The sequence below is a fragment of the Glycine soja genome, chromosome 8 (assembly GCF_004193775.1).
Source record: "Glycine soja cultivar W05 chromosome 8, ASM419377v2, whole genome shotgun sequence".
NCBI classification, from domain to species: domain Eukaryota; kingdom Viridiplantae; phylum Streptophyta; class Magnoliopsida; order Fabales; family Fabaceae; genus Glycine; species Glycine soja.
In genome coordinates this window covers 14,340,153-14,362,511 of record NC_041009.1, presented here as the reverse complement: position 1 = coordinate 14,362,511, position 22,359 = coordinate 14,340,153, and the positions used below count along the sequence as shown (strand labels likewise).

At 30.0% G+C, this 22,359-nt stretch overlaps 2 protein-coding genes across 2 annotated transcripts; one reads left to right on the top strand and one right to left on the bottom strand.

The window, feature by feature from the left end:
• Positions 1–15,078: 15,078 nt before the first annotated feature.
• On the top strand, positions 15,079–16,167 carry LOC114422177 (protein EXORDIUM-like 2). Its single transcript, XM_028388397.1, has one exon. The coding sequence runs from the start codon at positions 15,108–15,110 to the stop codon at positions 15,993–15,995; it is 888 nt and encodes a 295-aa protein (XP_028244198.1). The 5' UTR covers positions 15,079–15,107; the 3' UTR covers positions 15,996–16,167.
• A 1,043-nt stretch (positions 16,168–17,210) lies between these two features.
• Positions 17,211–21,893, bottom strand: LOC114422176 (polyadenylate-binding protein 2-like). The gene is made up of 6 exons (XM_028388396.1): positions 21,676–21,893; positions 21,412–21,514; positions 20,261–20,331; positions 17,842–18,033; positions 17,625–17,758; positions 17,211–17,537 (listed from the first exon to the last, which is right to left on the bottom strand). Exons 1-6 carry the CDS (start codon positions 21,718–21,720, stop codon positions 17,489–17,491), a joined length of 594 nt encoding a protein of 197 aa, XP_028244197.1. The 5' UTR covers positions 21,721–21,893; the 3' UTR covers positions 17,211–17,488.
• Positions 21,894–22,359: the final 466 nt, after the last annotated feature.

Sequence of the window (22,359 nt, the reverse complement as noted above, 5' to 3'; positions counted from 1 at the left end):
AAGTTTTTATTTTATCAAGCATATGATACCGCACTTAAACAAAAGAGCATATGATGTAGGAGTGTCATAATTTCTTTAAAAATTTACAGCAACAAACTCAGTTAGCCTGTGTAATTGCTTCCATTCAAATATTTAAATTTTAAATATGTGAGATTTAAACTAATTTTATTTCATTCTAACAAGTTTATATTATAATTTTGTTTCGTTTTACACAATAAATTAGATTGGAATTTTTATTTCGTTAAAATTAATTATTCCTTTTATTCCTCATACAATAGACCAAAATGATTCTAATAACTCCCTCTAATTGACATTTCTTTGAAGTATTTATCAAAAAGAAAAAGGAAATCTTACCTTAAAGAAGAGAATCAAATGAAACTCAATCACATTCAATACTACGTATAGAGAAATGAAATATGGTAGTCAATGACAAAGTCGAGTGGTCAAAAGGCCCACTCATTATTATTTGGAACTTATACAGGTAATGAAGAAAAGTGGTTGAAGCTGTGTTCCAATCATAGTAGTTGAATTAGTGAATTGTTTATCAAACCACATGAACCGTTATATATCAATTTTTTAAATTTCTATTGGAAGCGTAGTATATATAATACATTTGTTATAGGTATATTAAATAATTGACTTTGGTTTAGTGGTAATTTTATGTCGTGTATTCAATTCTGATTGTGGCCAATTTTAACTTTTAATTTAATTTTATTTTATACAAAAATTAGATTGAAATTAAATTCATATAAACTAATTATTTTTTTATTTCTCGTAGAATAAAGACCAAAATGATTATAATAACGTCCTCTAATTGACACTTCTTTGAAGAAGAAAAAATAGAAGAAATCTTATCTTAAAGAAGCGTAAGTCAAATGAAACTCAATCACATCCTATACTAAGTTTAGACGAATGGAATATTGCAGTCAATAACAAGGTTGAGTTGTGCAAAAGGCCCAACTCATTATTTGGAACTTTTGTAGGTAATGAAGAATAGAGGTTGGAACATTTCTTCCTGATTTAAAAAAAAAAAAAACTGAAATGCACTTTTGCTCCTTCAAGCATTGTAATGATGTGATTTTGATTTCTGGTTAATTATCCAATTTTAGTAGATGTTAATCTTTCGTTAAATATTTAATATTTTGCTGACATAGGATTAGATAATCTCATGTTAATGATGTGGCAGCTAACATTTTACATAACACATATGCTAATTTGATTTAACGTGATTTAAGAGCACCTCCAACTAAGTTCTTTATCAAAATTTCTTTTTTTACTTTTTAATAATATTTCATATTTTTTTATAATGTGACATCACATTTCTTATTTTAAAAAATTCAATCAAAATTTTTACTCCAATCCAAAAACTCACTAAAGTTTTTCAACAAGATTTATTTTAGTAAAATCTGTTAAATATTTAATAGAGGATTGATAAAAGAACAAAGGGTTGAACCAAACCAATGAGCATCCCTAAATATGGTTAGCCATCTCGAGAACAAAATAATAAATATACAATTAAATTAAGATACAAGCAGAGTCTTTCTTGGTGCATGAAGATGTTGAATGCCTAACTTGCCATGTAAAATATGGAAATAGCACATTCCAACGACTTGATAAAAAGTTTTGAGAGCTGTGTATCAGTAAAAGCGTAAGAAAGTTGAAGATTGCCTTGATTGATTTCATTTCAAACAAGTGGGTAGTCTACTTCATTGTGCTTAGTATGTTCATTGAATTTAGGGTTCTTCAAGTTCATTAAATCTAGGATTCTTCGAAATATGAAAAGTAACCTAACTATCACAATAAAATTACATGGGCATGGAATGAATGATACCAAATCTTTGAAATAATATCCTTCACCCACTTAAGCTCCCGCATGATAGTAGCCATGGAATGATACTCAATTTTTTATAGAGGATCCTAAGCACACAATATGTTGCTTCTTGGTCTTCAAATTATGAGCTTAAGTACAACCAGTGCCTCTAATTTCAGTTGCCAACAACAACAGTTTGCATCTGTATGCAGTACTAGTCAATGGTACTTCTGAAGAGGCATATTGCTGTCTTTTTCGTTCTTGCTTACCAAGATTCAATCTTAAAAAATAAACCGAGGTAAGTTGAAAGTTGTCCGAAAGTATTTTTTTCATGTATTGAAAAGTTTTAGAATTTTTTTTTCCCACATATTCCAAATGAATCATTACTCTGGGCCAAGGCCCTATCTTTTTCGGTTGGGCCCTAATTTCTTAATTGAGAGTTGGCCCAGTCCTCTAATCAGTTTGGATAATACTATTCGACGGAAGGAAGGATCAATCAACCCTTGAAATTTTAGTTTGAGTAAACAAAGGATTTGATAACATGATCAATAATTCAATGTGTTCTTAAAAATCGAATGAAGAAAACAAACTATTTCTCTTACTCATATTATAGTCTTACTCTAAACTGAGCCTATGGCTCATTCATAATTTGAATGATTTTTCAGTAGACATTTTAAATTACCAATAGTAAGTTAACATTAATTGTTAAAAAGTATTTAACCATTTAGGGCTCTTACGCACAGTGGTGGGTTCATTCCCTTTCTCACTCGATCACTCCTCAATTCGTGTCTCTATAATTTTTAAAAATAAAAATAAAATAAAATAAAACAAATTAAACAGTGCAGATTAAACAAATATAAATAAAAATGGGAAGGAGTGTGTAATTATTTATAACAGATAAAAGGGTAATGGATAGTTTATAGTTAAACGATAAAAGTGAGTATGGAGAATACTAAAGGATAGTTTTAGGTATGAGCCAAGAGGTTAAAGAAATTGAAGAACAAAAAGGTAAATACTAAATATATACTAGGGAATCAAAGTTTAGGAGGAAAGAAACGAACAGATGAAGAAGTAGCTATAACAAAAAATAATTAAAATAAATAAATTAAGAAGTCAGGGGGTAGATCCACCACTAGCTCCTTGCCATATTTTAAATAAATCATTATCCAATTTGACATTAAACTTAGAATATTGTTCGAACTACGAAGTGAATCACGGACTATCATGCATGCAATTTTAAATAATTCAGTTAAGCTTACCCTAAAAAAAAGTTCTTATTGAAAAAAAAAAAACTAGTTTTGTTTGTACTTGTACACTACTATTCGATACATACTTGTACAGTATTGTGGTGCTTAAAATTTCAGACATTGCTGATGTGATGCGTGCAACTGAGATATTACATAGTCTACGTTGGATGTTAATCCTTCACTTCTTGTCCTCCTGAGAATGATCTTCGAACGAAATGTCTATGGCTTTTTTCTGCAATCAGATAAAAGTGCCTTCTTTTGAAGACTTTGGTTTAAATTGTGGCGAGAAGAAGCCAAATTCGAAGTCAAATGGGGTCCTGAATAATTGAGTTCAGTTTGAACTTATCCTCAATTTTCTAATGTTCAAATTTCTTTTTGGTTACGGCCAGATTCTGAAACCTGCTTCCTAGAAAGTATCTATTGCTCTTATTCACGGTCTTCGGATATTGTCTCGTAATGAATATCTAACTTGGGAATTTTGTTGTTGAAAGACCATTATGATTCAGATTAAAGAAATATAAGGTTGATTAAGTCATTAAAAAAATTACAAATCATTTTTTTTAATAAAAAATAATAAATTATCGTAACAATTAACATTTGTCAATTAAAAAAAAATCATAATTTAGATTAAAAATAAAATTTAATTAAATAGTATGATTAATTAGTGCTAATGTTTGCTTTGGACCGTGCAGGGGAATTTCTAGTTGCCATCAAATCAGAATCGGAGTGATCGATGGTTTATGGTTTATATAATGGAAGCTGGTGGTACGTCAAATTTGGCTTCTTCAACATTAATTATCAAGACAAAGGTTTAATTAATAAATAATTTCATTGATACAGTACAATGGATTTGAGGGAAGGCGAGTGGATAATGATCAAGCTAATTGGTGGTTTACACTGCACTATCATTTCAATATTTGCTTAATTAATTAAACTTGACCCCTTTCAATTGCAGCTTCTTGTTGTTGATGTATAATCAATATTTTCTTGCTGTTATGCAGCTTAACTAAGACGTGTTTCATGTTTGACACTGATTGAAGTTGAGCAATTCAAACTCAATTAGTCTTTTTTTTTTTTTTCCGTCAAAACTACAGCGGATTATTTCAAATTATCGAATCACAAAATACACAACAAAAAGTTGGTTGAATTTATTATTTTTGTCCCGAAACTTTTCCTTTTAAGTTTCAATCTCAATCTTGATTTAATTTTGTCGACAAATCAAAATTGCACAAAAATTAAAAATTTGAGGGATAAAATTAAAAAAATAATAATAAAAATTGGATGGTAAAATATACAATTAAGCTTTTAATTTATGAGATAAGCATATTTAATTTTTCTTCTTATTTTCTAATTTTAATAAGTGCTTATAAAGAAAATTAATAATACATTATTAATATAATTTGAATTTTTTTATTTTACGACCGTAAAAATATCAATACATTTCAATCAAATAATTTGAATTTTTTAATACGTTATCAATATAATTTTTTTACATTCAGTTATTTAAAAATCACTTTAGATATAACTTTTACAATATATATTAATCTATAATTAAAATGACAGAATGGAAATTAAGAAGTGAGGTATTCACAGTATGATTTACATCTAAGGGTTATAAAAACCAATAATGTATTTATAATATGTTACTCCATAGAGGCTAAAAAGAGGGGGTTGCAAGAGAAAATATAGGTCCATTTGACTTCTTAAAATTTTCACCTTTTAAGTATGAAAATTTTCACGCTATTAATGAACAAATGATTCCTTCAAAAAGAAAAAAAAAATGAACAAATGATGTATCGTTATGAATACATCAAATTTTTTCCTACTCAACCAAATTCATACGCAATAAAACTAGTCATAGATGTAGGCCAGAAATTCCAGTAAAAGAAAAAGATTAACCGTGTATTTGGATATGGCATTTCAAGCGGGTAAAGTCATTATACAAGCTATTTTTAATTATAGTTCAATGAAATGCTCTGATACTCAAATTAAGAATTTAAAGAATTTTCTAGAATTTTAATTTTAACTTGGGAATTTGAAATTTCATCAGAAGAGGTGGAATTTCTAAAATTTCTCATTTGTAAACATGAGTGTTTGAAATTTATTGATGTTTTTCTCTTATATGTGTATTTTCTTTCCTATTTTATTCAATCGTTCATCCATTATTATTTTTGTCCGAAGAACCTTTCTCATTGTAATTCCAACCTACCAATGATCATTTCCGCTGTAGTACCAGTCCGTCAATAATTATTTTCACACTCTTCTCCATGGAAGTCAAATCATCCACAAAAAGAATTGAACCAAATGACCAACAAAGAGAGAAGATTACCAATAAAAATTCCTTTATCATCTTCTTGAGCTTAAACACCACCACTGACCAGAAATTACCATGATGGATTTTTTTTGTAATATAGTGATGTTGGTACCACATTACAACAATATTTGAATGTACTGTGGGTCAGACAGAAAATGAGAAGAGAGAAAAAAAACTTATTTAAAATCTCTAATTAATAATAATTTTGAATTTATGTAAAAATAGACTCAAAACTAATAATTCAAACAAGTTATTTTATAATTAAATGAAATTTAATTATTTTCAATTGAATTACTTACATTTCAAATTTTTGGTATTTTTTTGGAAATTCTCTGTCCAAACAAATGGATAGGCCAGAAATGACATTAATTGGAGTGCTCTATTTCATAATTTGGAGTTGCGTGGACGAATTTTTCTTTTTCAAGAAGCTCACAATTATATTGTCGGTCGTCAATGTACGTTGAATTGCTGATTGTTGAGAACTTAACATCGTGTCAAAATATAAGTGACTTTTTTAGCATATTGTATACATATACACTAGTATTTCGGAGTGCATATAATTTCTCTCGTCTCATTAGTTTGGTTTGATTCGCTAAAGTTTTGATGGATTTGGTTATAGACATATAGTAACTTTTTTTGGTTACATATATAGTAATTGAACCTTGAACCTGATGTATTTAAGTATTAATTTTATAATAGACTTGGGTTATATTTTGAGATGTTTTAACCTAGCTTAATGTTATATTTTTAAAAGTGTAATTCTTTAATATTTATATATTAATAATAATTTTTTATTAAGTAAATAATATTTTATTAAATATGATCTTATGGTTATGTTTGAAAAAAATTAATTGAAAATTGAAAAATTAGTTGGTTGTTGAAAGTTTTTATACTAGTTTATTAAATCATAAATATTTGATAAAATTAATCGTTTAAATAATTAAAAAAATATAAAATAATATATTTAAAAAGAATAATAAGAAAATTAAATAAATATTTTAAGAATGAAAAGATAATAAAATATAAAAAATTATAAGTTAACATTTTAAAAATCTTTACTTTAAGTATAATTTAAAAAAATATTAAAAATTATTTAAAAAAGTTTGTTTATCCAACAAACAAATAATTATTTTAGCTAGTAAAGAAACTAACGATAACATATATTTATATTAATATAATTGATGCATTTTTTAAAAAAATATAATAAAATATGCCTTTAATCTGTGTTTTATAATTATTTTACTCTATTTTTATTCTATTAATTAATTATTTAACTATACATAATTGGAAAATTGATATATTACGTTAATAAATAAAATTAATTAAAATCTTGTCTGGTTGGATTTTAATGAAGTTGAATTCCGATTTAAATGAATAATCCTATAAAAAATTCATATCAATTTGAAACAAACATAAACTTATCCTAAACCATCTCCACGTACTGATCAGTACTGTTTACGTACAGTGGCAGCATCTCCATGGCCTTTCAAATGTTTTGTTCTGTGGCTTTCATTGCATAATTACATACATCAACATGATTACATGATGGAATACCCACATCTACTAATTATAATATTCCTGATTTTGATTGAGGCAAAGTCATCTAAAATATCATTCTCACCTATGCCATGTAATTAAGAAAGTTGAAAAGAAGTGTAATATCTGCCTAGAAATCTAGTGGATTTTTATAAGCACTCACTTATATTTTATAATTTGAATTTTTCATTTATTAACAAGAGTATATTTTTATAATGAGTATTATTTTATTTATATAATATTTTCTATTTCAAACATTATTACTTAAATTCAATTTCAATTTAAGTTTGAGCTTTGGTGTACTTTATTAAATTGAAAATATATTTTTAAAAAGCAAGAGTGGATTTTAAGAGTAATATAATTTATTTAATATATTTTAAATTTTAGCAATTCATACTAACAATTTATTTAATCTATTTCCATGCAATTTATGATGTCTTGTTTAAATAATATATTTTTATAATTTTTGGATTATGATCACCGTGGCATGCATGATGCATTGCATAATGTTTAGGGAATTGAGCTTAATTAATTTTACTTGTATCAACAACGATCTGTTGATATGTTTTTAGTGTTATCCTTAATTTTAAAAGTTTTAATTTTTAACTTATTTTATCTAAAATTAAATATGCATTATTATTAGTAATATATCACTTTAATTTATTTTTATTTTAGTTTGTTCTCAAATATAAACAAAACATATAAAACTATATGAAAAAAACATTAGTACATAATATTAAACCACATCATGGATAGAAAAAATTGATCAAAAGAGATGTCACAAAAAAATAATTAATTTTTTCTATGCAAATTATCAATGAATACTTCGCCACAGCCACATTTAAAAAAGAAATTGTACGTATTTCTACTTTATGTTTTACATTATAAATTAGAATCATTATTTATGTAAAGATTACATGTCCTTCACCACAAGCAATGTTCGAAATGAATAGTAAACACAATTTATTAAACAATGGTCATATAATTACATGACTATTTTGTTTATTATTAGTATAGATTTAGTTTCTTTCATGTATTTTTCATCAACGGTCAAGTCACATGAATTATGTAAAAATAATATATACTAAACAATCAATATTATTAAATAAATTTATAATTATATGATCATATATAAAATAATATATTTATAATTTTATGTAAACAAGGTATTCTTACCAGATATATGCCCTTATAACATAAATATAGATACATGTCAAACACTTAAAAAAAAGATACATGTAAAAAAAAATCGTACATCCCACACGGATACGAATTTAAATTCTCAACGATTACTTTTTAAAAGATAATAATATATAAGCACCTATATATTACAAATATCTGATTGGTTTTTATTCTTTTTTATCTCTTTTTTCTTATTAAATTACAAGACTTATGATACCTTGTATTTTTCTCTCTTTCTCTTAAGATGTGAAATAACATTGGATGTCTATCATCTTTTATAGTTTTTCTAAACAGTGAGATCTTTACATTAAGACAATAAATGTGTATTATAAAAAAGTTACAAATAACTATGTGTTATTAATCAGTACTCCGGGAGTACCATGTAATCAAAAGTACTCCGGGTAAGGTTTATTTTTTAACCCTAGAGGATCCATATCCATTGAATACAATGTATATGTTTCAACGTCTACACAATATTCACTACTAATCACCAGTTCATTGAGAAAGACATTGATAGAAAATATACATTATATACTTAATTTAGGTATTACATGCTGACTTTCTCCTAATACATGCACTAGGACGAACTTGGACAGACAGCTACTGGCTATCCTACAGTTTAGATAAAAAGGAAAGGTTTTAATGTGCAAATGCATACATCATTGTTCAAGAATCTTAAGCCACAATTAATAATGCATTGGAATATTAGTTGAGAAATAATCGTGGCATATATATTATATGCGGTTCGATTTCTCTCCTAAATTTTATTATCCTAAAAGGGTGAGGGTCCAAGAGAAATTTATTATGATGTTATTAGGTAATCAAATATGAAGTACCTTTCATATTCCTTATCCAGTACATGTATGTTCGGTTCATACTTCATAATCTTAGTTCTTGAATAAATAGTTATAATTAATTAAGCTTATTACTCTATTTAAATAGAATGATTAGAGAGAGAAGGTAATATATATAGCATTTGTTCCTATAACATAGGTGTGTAGGATCCATGAATTTTATTGATCATTTATTTTTTTTAAAAATTTAAATTTTAAATTATATTTTTTTTATTTATAAAATTCAAATTCAATATCTTATTTAAAGAATCAAATTTAGTATCATTTAAATCAACAACTTATTATTCTTGTTTTTTTTTTGGAAAATCTTGTTATTCTAATAATTATTTTTTATCATTTAAATTGCATTCTATATTTCAAAAGAATTAAATCCGAAAGAAATTAAATAAATTCTTTAGTGTGGCTGCAAAAATATTCAACTAAAAATATATTTACAAAAATAAAACTAATATTACTTTTTAAGACCTAAATTTCCAAATATCCCATTACTTGTATTTTTTTAAAAAAATACCAAGTTAGAATAAATTATATTAGTAACCAAATTATTTTTTACAATAATAGCGACCAACAAATATTGAAGAAAAAGTTGCTTTCAAATTGTTAAAAAGTGAGAGAAAAAGAATTTCATATTGATGATAAATATTATCCTAGAAAAAAAAACTTGACAAAAAATGCCCAATACAACTTGACATAGTGGTATATCCAGAGGTGTGCTTAAAGTCTGGAACACATTATTATTATTTTCTTAAACAAAAGCCAGAAGCGCATTAAAACTTCTCAAACAAATGTAAGACAACAATATTAATTCCCCTTCCCATTTTTCTTCAACTAAAATCTAAATGAATCAACTCCAGCTAATTACAGCTGAAATTAATCCGATCAACAACTGAACTGTAATTTATCAAACCATAGAAGTGAATGACGAAGTTATAGGGAACAATAAATTTGTCATTTGAATTTCAATTCACTCAAATTGGTGATATACTAAAGTTTATGGAGGAATTAGTTAAGGTTAAATAGTAGTCCCACTTTTTTCAAGCTAGCTAGAATGTTTGATAAAGTCTACTAGTTTGTATTAAAAACTTCAATAAATCAGTATATAATGGCAATGTCTTGATTGTTCTATTTCTGTTTATATAAGGGATTAATGGGTTATTTTATGGGGAAAAAAAGAAAAAGGAAGGCAAAAACAAAAAAGAGCAAGACCAGGAAAATATAGCTAGTAATTAACGGAGAACAAGTCTTTAAAATCATGAAGACCACGTACTTTTTGTTTTCCCCCCATTTTGCAAGCTGTTTTGGCCTCCTACGTACTAATGCTACCATCCAAACAACTTTGAAGAGTGGACAAATGAAGAAAGCAACACATTGAAATGATTTAGGCAGGTGTCGTCCAAACATTTTGGTTTCATCCACCTTCTTTTTTTTCCAAAGAAGTGGCAATGCCACTGTCCCAAAGACCCAAGTTACATTTATAACACGGGTCAAATGTGAATCTATAACCACCGAAAGGGAAGAAAAAATGTACACCAAAATGCACCAAATTCTAAGACAGCTGTTGTAGTCTGTGTAGATGCCTCATTCTACACTGCATTAATGAGCTTTGCTTTGTCGTTTCACTCCATTTCTTTTAGCAACTATTAACCAATAACCAATGCCTTCAAGTTAATCTATCAAAACTAGCAGTGAATTTTTTCATTAAAAATATTATAGCATTATTATTTTTTTTCTTATGTTTGAAAAAATTAACCGAAAAGCTACCTGAAACTGAAAAATAGCTCAAAGTTAAAAAACTAATTTATTAAATTATAAATATTCACTAAAACTGAAAAGTAGCTCAAAATTAAAAAAACTAAATTATTAAATTATAAATATTTACTAAAACTAGTCATTGAAGTAGCTAAAAAAATATAAAATGATTAAAAAATAATAACTCATAATTTATTTAAAAAGGATAAACAGTAAATTTAAAAAATATATTAATGATAAAAATAAAAAATATAAAAAATTAGAAACTATCATTTTTAAAAATATTACTTTAACTAGTGTTTTAAAAAAAATATGTACTAAACAATCAAATTAATGAGCCAGTTTAAAAAAAAACTAAAAATTAACTTAGATATTTTTCATAAGAAATATTACAGTACTGTTACTTTTAATAAAGTTATTATTAATATCTTGAATAGTATTTTAAAAAGATTTTAAATTGTATCCTAGTGGGGTTTGGTTTCTTTAATGTTCCCACCTGGGTCACCTCCTACCAATGTTTGACATGTATAGATAGTATAATAGCTTTATTTCTTTCTTATAATAAATAATTAAATATAGATATAAATATACTAAAAAAATACTAGTATTTATCTCACTGTCTTTGAGTCCACCAATTTAAACTTGTTAATTATGTGATAAGATTAAACCTCATTTTTCTAGTAGGATGGAGAAGCTCCTTCAAAAAGAGATTTTCACCGAGGATACATTTGGTCTGCACAAAGATTCAGCAATAGAATATGATCAGAGGAAAAACACAAATTCTGATAATTTTTCACGCGTTTGGATTAAGGGAAAATGAGAAGACAAAAAAACTGTATACATATCTCTTAAAAAAATTAGTTGAGCGTGTAGAAAACAAATATACAATCACGCATTTACCTTATTTCATTTAATATCATTTTATTATATTTAAATATTATTTAAAACGATTATATTTTTAATTCAAGTGTTTTATTTAACCAAGTACGTGAAGATAAACTTAACTTTTTTTTTCTTTTATAATTCAAATAACCTAAAACATCACCTATATTTTCTTCTCTTCTTACTCTATTTATTTTTTTTATTAAAAAGTTTGTATGAATTTGATACAAAGGCCTCACTAAGATACTTCAAACTTTACAAGTTACAAATCGCTCACTAATAAAATTTTAATCATATTAATAGTAAGATTCCAACTCACAACCTTAGAGGAATAGAAGTAACTTTTGTTGCTATTACTTCTTTCTTTCTTCTTTCTTTTTGTTGATAGGGTTCTTACTTCTTACAAGTGTTTTTCCTTTTTCATACCTTCAAATTTTTTTTTATTGTCACTTTTTCTACATAAAATTATGGTTTAAGAAAGAAAGAAAAAACTAATTATATATGTATTCATGCCCCGACACAAAAGTGCTTAATCCAAAATAATCAATCCTATTTTCTTTATGATATATAACGATGAAAAAATAGAATATTATTAATTTTTCGTACACGCACACACACCAAAGTGCTTAATCCAAAATAATCAATCATATTTGCTTTATGATATATAACGATGAAAAAATAAATCGAACAGTATTAATTTTCCATATAACTTTTTTATAACAGTTTTTCACAATTATTTTAATTCTCTGTCACGTCGTTTATTTTATTTAATATTTTTCTCTCTTCTCTTTTTTTATTCAATGTTATGAAAATTATTACTCCAAAAAATCTGAAACGTCTTTTGGTTGAACATTATCCACACACAGTACTGCAATGCGAGACTCGTGTCGTGTATCGTCAATCGTAAAAAGTGGACTGAATCAAATCTAGACAAGGGTCATAAATGGTCGGACATAGACTGGTCTAGCTAGCTTTGCTTTTAAACCCTACTGGGTATCTGAACAGTAAAAAGAGGAAAAATATATTTACAAAATAAATTATTTTTTATAATTTAAAATAAATAATAAATACATTTTTGTTAAAAAATAATAGGGTAAAACAATAATTTCTGCGTAATTGGTATGAAAATATTTGTTTGCATAATTTGTTTATTTTCTCTGTGTTTTCCTTCCGAACAAATACGAGGAAAATTTTTCACCTCTGTCTTTTTTTTTTTCTATCAATTTTCTTCATAATTCTTTCCTTATTTCATTCAAAATAAAAAACAACTCACATGTGCTTTTTAGCTTAAAAGGCTGGCCTATCGGGTTAAAATTTGACTACCAAATATTGTTTGCACTTTCTCAAAATAAACGTTATTAACATTTTATCTGACACAATTTGAGCGAATGAAAAAAAAATCTAACACAATTTGTTTAACACACATTTTATTAGTATTCTAAAATTTGTTAAATTCATGAAATCGTGTAAATTTAACTTTTTAATAAACAATTCTCATTCATAATTATGTAAATTTTAATAATAATTTAGGTTTAGACCACTTGTATTTTTTATCAAACATAATAGGATAATTATAAATAATAAAATTTTCCTTCTAAATATTAAATATAATTATATATTTAAAACTTAAATTCAAAACTTCTTATCAAATTAAAATAATTGCTGCTTCATGCAGTCCTCCCTACCCCAACTCCACCCACTCTCGTTTGTTTCTCACACGTGACCCTTTTATCTCACTCATCACTAGCCTAGCTTGTCCCCTCCTTTTTATATATACAACAATCCCTTTTTGGAAAAAAGTTTATTTTCATTTCTTTACTGCATGAAAAGACACAATTAAATCAAGGATGGGATGAAGAAAGCTTCATTTGAACAATTTTACATTACATTACATTCTTATTAACCTTTTGCTCTTTAGGCCAAAACCGAATAAAAAAAACGTGGCTATTTCGGGATAGCGGGTCAAAGTGTCAAACGAATTCTTCTCCTTTTTTTCCAATTATTTAACCGAGCTTTCATGGTGTTAACTTTAAATTAGTGTTATTTCTTAATCTATTTCTAATTAATCTGAAACTATTTCATGCCCCCTCCCACCCCCCAAAAAAAAAAAGAATCTGAAACTATCTTCATTTCACTGATATTAATTAACAATACGATTATGTAAGCTCTAGCGCCTTTTTATTGCGGCAAACAAAGTATAATTATGTATGAATAATTCTGGAAAGCAAATCAATTCATGACCAAAGGCCCACATAGAACTATGTGTATATATTCTTCAAGAACGTAGAGAATCAAACTTACAGGTGTCAATGGAAGTTCATCAGCAACTTTGTCATGGAGATGGGTGACTGTATTTAAATATTCCTACGTTAAGCTTAAACAGAAGAGAACATACCTAACAGTTATAATATATAATGACCTGGAAGTAGAGCAGATAAATTAAGTGAAAGCTAATGATCACTTAGTAGTATATGTTAATAAAGAATAAGTGTGACCAGAGTAAGCCGTGTTATGGAGGTGCAGGTTGAGAACATATATAAAACAAATTGTACGTAGCCACCACCAAAACACATTCACGGGTTGCTCCATCAAAATAATAATGTGATTTTAGTAGGCATCAATCCATAGAGTCGGCATCAAAATAATATGTTATTCGAGAAATTCAAAATATTGGAATTGGACACAAAAAAAAAAAAAAGCGAATGAAGAAAAGAAAAGAAAAGAAAAGAAAAGAAAAGGCGAAAAGCAAAATAAGTTAATCTCTGATGGAGTGCATAAGATAAAAAATTGAATTCGGATCAATCTGCACATTGGGAGGACCCGTGGACATGGCAATTGACATGCCCATCATCTGGTTTGGAGTTTGCCACCTTTTTATGTTTGTTTAATAAGTTCTCTTAATTATTTTAGCAGTAAAATGTTACTAATAGGCTGAATTATTTAGGATTAAGTTAAGGAACCTGGTTCCTTCCACAGAATAGCCTCAGAAACCCAGGCACTAGCTAGCTGCGTGCGTTTAATTTACTCTATTCTGACTCCTGAGTCTACTCTAGGACTAGCACCATCATATTAGTATTAAAGAATAAATATTCATTCCTGAAAACGAGAGGCAGAAAAATAGATCCAAAAAATGAAAAGTTAAAATTTAACCTTTGAATAATAAAAAGTATGATAAATTAATTATATAAATAATTTAATAATAAATTAATTCTTAAATTTTAGAATTTAATATCAACTTGATTATAAAAAATATAGTTGTTAAATATCATAATTTAATAAATTAAAACGAAAAATAATTTATTACATTTTAAAAACATTTAATAACTAAACTTATAATTATAATTTTTGATGAATTAATTATAATATTAAATTAAAAAGAAGCATGGAAGTGACGTCATGATCCACTACTGAACTCTGACAGGAATAGCACATCCAATAAAGAATACAAGTTGTTGCATGAGAGAATCAGAATCACTTGTCCTCCTCTTCCACTATAAATACGCTCACAAGTCACAATTCTCCCTCATCTCACAATGGTTTCTCATTACTATCTTGCCTCTCTTCTTCTGCTACTGCTGCTCAACCCACACACCACCCTGGGAGCGCAGAACCTCATGCTACCCTACCATAACGGCGCCCTCCTCAAAGGAACCATTACCGTTAACCTCTTATGGTACGGCAGCTTCACCCCAATCCAACGCTCCATAATCCTCGACTTCATTAACTCGTTAAGTTCCACCGCGGGGGCCCCACTTCCCTCCGTAGCATCGTGGTGGAAGACCACGTACAAGTACAGGGGGGGATCCACTACAATCGTCCTAGGGAAACAAATCCTAGAACAAACTTATTCCCTCGGAAACTACCTCAACGGAACACAACTAGTCTCTCTCTCCTCACGCTTCGACCACCTCAACGCCATCAACGTCGTTCTCACATCTAGCGACGTAGGGGTCGACGGCTTCTGCAGGAGCCGATGTGGGACCCACGGGTCCATTACTAACGGGCAGAAGGCCCGTATACCGTATGTTTGGGTTGGGAACTCCGAGGCCCAGTGTCCGGGGCAATGCGCGTGGCCCTTCCACCAGCCCGCTTACGGCCCACAGGCACCGCCGTTAATTGCGCCTAACGGCGACGTCGGGCTTGACGGGATGGTTATAAACGTAGCCACGCTTTTGGCGGGAACCGTGACGAACCCGTTCAACGAGGGGTTCTATCAGGGTCCTCCCACGGCGCCGTTGGAGGCTGTTTCGGCCTGCACGGGGATTTTCGGGAGCGGGGCATATCCAGGTTATCCGGGTCGGGTTCTGGTGGACAAGACGACGGGGGCGAGCTACAATTCGTACGGCGCCGGGAACGGAAGGAAGTACCTCTTGCCGGCCATGTGGGACCCACAGACCTCCGCATGCAAGACGCAGGTGTAAACAAAAGACTTGGGTCAACGTGTAAATTCTTGTTTTCTACATAGTCAATGTTTTAGCATATTGATATCAATAAATTGTGGAAATAGAATATTATTACTTTTATTTATAACTTTTGAGAACAAGAATGTTTGACCTGTACATGTATTATTATTTTTGATTAAGAGTTGTTCGTTTTGAGGGTTTAAATAATCATTTTTAAGAATTATTTTTTTAAAATATTATTTTTAATGTCATTTGAAAAAAAAGAAAAATTTATTATTTTTGAATAAAATCTAAAAATCCAAAATTGCAAATTAGATGTTACCCCTAAAATAAAAAATAACAACAAATTTATATTTTATAGTGACATCATAAAACATAAAAAATATTCAAGAATCCAAAATACATTTTTTCTCTAAAATAGTCTTAATACTTCTTCTTCTTATATATATATATAGAGAGAGAGAGAGAGTAGTGGGGGCATGGAGCCTTGGCCTCCCCTAAATTTTTGAAGTTTATATATGTATTGTTAATGTTAAAATAACTTTAATAATTATTTTATAAAACTAATGATAGAGATAATGACATTTAAGTTTTATTTATCTCTTCTATATTTTTAATAAAATATTTATTCCTTTTTTATAATATTTATTATGAAGATAAAAAAATAAAAAATAAAAAAATAAAAAAATAAAAAGTATCCTACACAGAATCTGTCGCGGAATGATCTGCGATATGCATCCCGTAGGATTTGACATTTAATATGTACGTACCATACTCGATTTAAATAAAAAAAAAATGCTTAAATATTTACCTTTTGATTGAATTTTATCTTGGATCTTTCATAAATTGTGTTATTTTGATTCTCCAATTCTGGTGACTGCAAATCATCTGCCAAGAAATCGACCTTTGCCAACAAATTTGCCGAATTCCTGGCATCCATCATGGTCAATGAATTCTTTTGGCATAACCACCAATCTTAAAGCTGAACTACTTGGTATCTATCAATATCATGGCCTTGGCCTGGAACCCAGAATTCAGATTTGTAATCACATTCTATGGTTGTGCCCTTATGCGCCTTTAATCCAACGAATCAATTAATGTTTTTATAACGAAATTACATCACACACATGCTAGTATCCAATTCATACTGTAGTAGGTTTGATAATGATAGGTGGAACTGTGGAAGACAGTCCTATGCATAGTGCTCGGCTCAGCTGTTCAGGGTTTATAAAGTGAGCAAGAATAACAAAAAATAGATAAAACCAAAACCCATGTATTAACCACACTTACGAAGGATACTTGTACAACTTAATTTAATATACCGATACTTAAGCAAAGCAGGGGCAAACACCACAATTTTACAAGGTTTGCTGATAAGTCAATGCTTAATCCTCACAGAACTGGTTGGATTTTCCCTCCCTCATATTCAATGGTCGCAACTCCGACCATGATATACTTACTACTAGGGGGGAGAAAGGTGTCATTCAGTCCATCCTACCAGAATTGGACTGTCAATAGTAGGGGCTGTGGCGCATTGCCATTCTGAACCTTGGAACCTTTCTGCAATTAACAGACAGATGCTATTAATTTGCTGTCAAAGGGTAAATAGAAAACACATTAGAAAGTGAAGAATAGAGTGTAATGTACCCATATCCATATGGAGAGTAGATAAAAGGAGCTGCATATGGGGTTCTGCCTCGCAACCCCCCCATGTAAGGATTGGTGGACCGTCGGGGACGATACTGTTTCATCCCTGGTATGTTGGTCCTTTTAGCCGTTACCTGGAAAATGTCCAAATAAGCAGAGATAATTAAGAAAAGAGGAAGCACACTATTTTTCAACAGCAGGAGCCTCTAGCTCTAACCTTTAATTGGCGCCCATGAAGTTCAGATTCATTCAGCAAAAGGGCCTCCTGAACAGCCTCCACCTCAAGGAACTCAACATACGCATAACCCTTGGGTTGGCCAAACTTATCAGTTCGAATGGTGATTCTGTTTACTGTTCCACAAGACTGAAAATGCTGTTGCACTTCCTCAGGAGTGCATGAATAGTCCACCTGTGGAGAATATCAAATCCACAAGATTATGTGAGAGCAATGCAACAAGTAAAGCCAAAGCATTCACCACATGATACTATGTTTTCAAGTATCTGTTAACAACAAATTTTAAGGTTAATAGATGAAACTTACCAGTTCCTAGCCTACTAGTACAACCATATATAGTTACTGTCTCTAAAATATCAACGCAACATTTAATGGAAAAAGTAGGTGTTCAATAATTCAACAAGCCTTGTCAACAAAACCATCCGAAGTAGATATACTAGTAGTAATAGTAATATAGTAATATATGCATACAATAGAACTTTTCTGTGATGGCTGTCAAATCACTAACTCAGGACCAAAATGAAGATCAACCTTCTTTGGCAGAACAACTAGGCTCTGATTGTTTCTACGTTTGCAACCTTCTTTGGCAGAACAACTAGGCTCTGATTGTTTCTACGTTTGCAACCTTCTTTGGCTGAAAGCAAATTACTTTTGCTATTATAAAACTCTGTTAAGCGTCTCAGATATCATGATATACCCTCCAAACTCGGTCTCATGCAGCACACAAACAGGCACTACAACACCCTTCTTGCAAAATGCAAACAACTATGCCAATATAGGTTTTGCCCATGTGGTTGCATGATTCATCCTCTAAAATGCAAGGTAGGTCACAGAATAGAGAGCCAGCAGACAAATGAAAAAAGAAAACTAAATCTAGGAAGTGGAATTTTGTAAATCCAAATATTATTCAGTGGGTTCTTCAACCCGTTGCTGCTGCTGTGTCATTTGAAGCTTTGCTGCAATCTTGAGCAACTAGATGGGTACTGGGATGTGCTGCCTTGCGTGATTTGGAAGCCACTGTTTCTGAGTGAATGGTATATGGGCTGGCTTCTGCACCTGCAACTATCCTCCATTTCCATTCTCAACTGATTTGTGGGTAATATTTTAGTGCATGTGCAAAGTTTCAGAGCTTTGCTGGTCTATGGGTGATGCCTATGCATTCCCTGCTTCTACCACTTAGGTTCAGTTTTTTTCTCATTAAAAATGTCATAAAGAAGTCAGTTTTTCAATAAGGCTAGTAAATAACCTTACAAACTCAAATCTATAATGTATTTTGGATTTGAAGATATTTAAATGCTACTTGTGATTGTAATTTTATTATTATTATTGTTATTATTCCTTAATAGTTTTACGTCTTAAGTTATGTAAAAGCAATATAATTTTTACATTTCTACCTCCCTTGTCCAATCCTAGGGAGGACCTAGGATTTTGAGAACCCTACTCACTGAAGTGCACCACCTCCCTTTTTCATCACTGTTTATTTTTTCAATTTTCCTTTAGTTTTTGTGGTCAGAAAACGAAAAAAGTCAATATTCTAAAAGATATCCCAAAGTAGAAAAAGCAAATGACAACAATCTCTCACCATGAGAAAAAAAGCCTACATATTACTTGTGCACTAAGCACCACAGAAAGTTTCCTTTGGATTTTAAATCAAATGACAGATATTCATGCATAGTATTGTACTTGTACCGATAAAGCGTATCCTCTTCTCACCAGTAGGAATACAGATTCTTGATCTCCAATCTAACCCATAATTGATTTCCTGTCAATCCCACCCCACTGCAAAAACTTGCAATGTATACTAATAAAAAAAGAAAAAAAATTCTAGTTAAAGACTTTTCCTTTTCACCTTTGATAGTAGACAGCTTCATATTCTATTTTCTTTTCTTTATTATCTGTTTATTTCCTTTCCTCATTCCACAAGAAAAATATGCAAATTCACTCATGAACATCACTTTCCTCAACAAGTAATTCTTTAAAACTTTTGTCCTCTCTATCCCTCAATGTTTCTTCGGTGTTGTATATTTTGTTTCTCCACTCCTTTTATTAATTTCATACATTACTAATATTTTTTCTCCTTCAATTATATGTTATATACTTTCAACTGCAGCATTACAAAACCAGAAAACTTGTAGATGGAAGCATGACCTGCAATTGTAGTCAAAACATTACGTCAAAGCAGGATGTCACTGCTTGGAAATATACTGAAACTTCAAAACAGCAGAAAGCACATTCATCAACTTTCAAGATATGATGAAGTCCAACTTATTTATTGTCCAATACACTTTGGCTCATAATTCAATCAGACACTACAGACCCTTGGCCCATACCATGAATGATGACAAAAGACAAACAACCGCGATAGAATGTTCTCATATAAGCAGGGTAAGAGAGAGCTCACATTGCCTACAAAGACTGATCGAGAATCTATTTCCTCTTTATTGGCCTGACTCGCAGAAGCATTTGCAGGATCTATTTGGAAATAAGAATCAATAACAGAGATTGGAGTCCAATTATACATTACTAATATGTTAAGCATTAAAAAAAACAGTGGCCACACCACACAGAAGAACAAGGAAAAGAACAATTAAAAGAAAAACACACAAGTAGGAAATAACAGAAATAAAATTTGTAACTTAAGCTTTAAAGCAAGAGCTCTTCCGAATTTTCAAACAACAGTTAACCAAATTAGCTTGAATCAGTTCATAACATGAACATCTCAAACAGGGTTTTGAAAAGGCACTATAGTTGTTGAGTGGCCCCTGCCTGCTACAGCCTACAGGGGCTGCTATAGCAGAGCAGTTTAGTGTAGTGAACCAAATAGCGGTCGGATCGGTGCTATGAGCTGATTCCAAAAAAGAGCCTTTTTAATCAACAAAGACACTAGGGCTGTTTTTTTTTTATGTTGTTATTGTGGGGAAGGGGGGGGGGGGGGGGGGATGATTTTGGGATTTCTGATTTCAATTTCCAAAATTGAAATCTACAGCAGTAATAGTAGTGAAAATGACAAAGACTTGAAATTAAAAGACGATGATTGATGACTGATGATTCTATCTAGGAAACGTATTTAAATTTTGTAGGTATTTACTTGTATGTTTTGTTCATGACACCTACAACTTTTTATTGTTAATTATGAACATCATCAACTATGAGTTTTTTTTTTTATCATTTTTGAGAAATTATATTTAATAGACTATATAATAAATTTCAAAATATTCATATATAGCCTAATTCGGGATTTAAAACATTGATCTCAAATGAGTACAAGGATGCAGTTTATGATTTATAAGTTATAACAAAATTAGAAAGTCTTTCCCATTAATTACCACCAGGTAAGAATCTAAAACTAGTTCACTAATGGACTCATATCATAATGTAGAACCCCAAACTACAAAAAAAAAGAGCTAATTCCAATTTTGAAGATGTCCAATCCAACCCAACTCACTGCAAACTCAAGTATTTTTTTCTCCCCAAAAAGGTAATTTTCCAAATTCCAAAAAGAAAAGTGGTTTTAAAAATACATATTTTAGAGAGAGAAGAAAAAGTAGTCACCTTGCACGGATCCCATTTCCTTCTCGACCTTGGCCTGCATCTCTCGCAAAGCAGCAGCTTCATCTTCCATCTCCTTCAAGCGCTTCTTCATGTCATCCAATTCCTGCACCCAATTCAATAGACATTGTTAAAGGAACACAAATTAGGGTTAGGGATTGAACGGCAGCAGCGCCAAACAAGTTTGATCCAACGAAATAAGGCGAATGCAGAGAATTTTGAAATTAAAAATTAAGAGAGAGAAAAAAAAAGGGAAAGCATTAGTACCTCGTTGGTGTCGGCAGCGTGCATGTCGACGTCGTCGTTTTCCATGAGTCCGTGAAAGAGGAATGCCGGCGGCACCGGACTGAGCTGAGCGTTCGTTGAGTGTATGAATGATGTCTATCCCTTTCCTTTCCCTTGGCTTGGCTGGTCCCTCCCTTCAACCTGTGAGGGGTTGGTTGGGTTAAGCTACTTGGGCCCTAGACCACTCAACCTTCTAATTTTTCATTTCCCCTTTATTATTCATCATTTTCTTATCTTGTTTTCTTTTATGATAAAAAAACTACTTCCAAAAATTATATCTAAAATTAGTTTTTAATTAGTTGATAATATATATATAAAAAGTGGTTTTAGTATATGTCCATACACAATTTTAAGATTTTAGTTTTTTTCCCTTTAAGTTAGTATTTAGATTCAATATAGTCATTTTTTTTTTAAGTTGGTTCTTTAAGTGGTTTTAAACTGTTATAAAATATATATTTTTAATAACATCAATTTAATTTAGACTATAATATCAAATTGAATCGATTTTATAAATTAAGGGATCAAAATAAATTAAAAAATAAACTGGAAGATAAAAAAACTAATTTAACCTACTTTTGAATTAATGAAAATAATTATTTAACTTTTGAAAATATGTGATTTTGTTTCTCTCCACTAATTTGTTAATGACAAAAAATCATATATTAG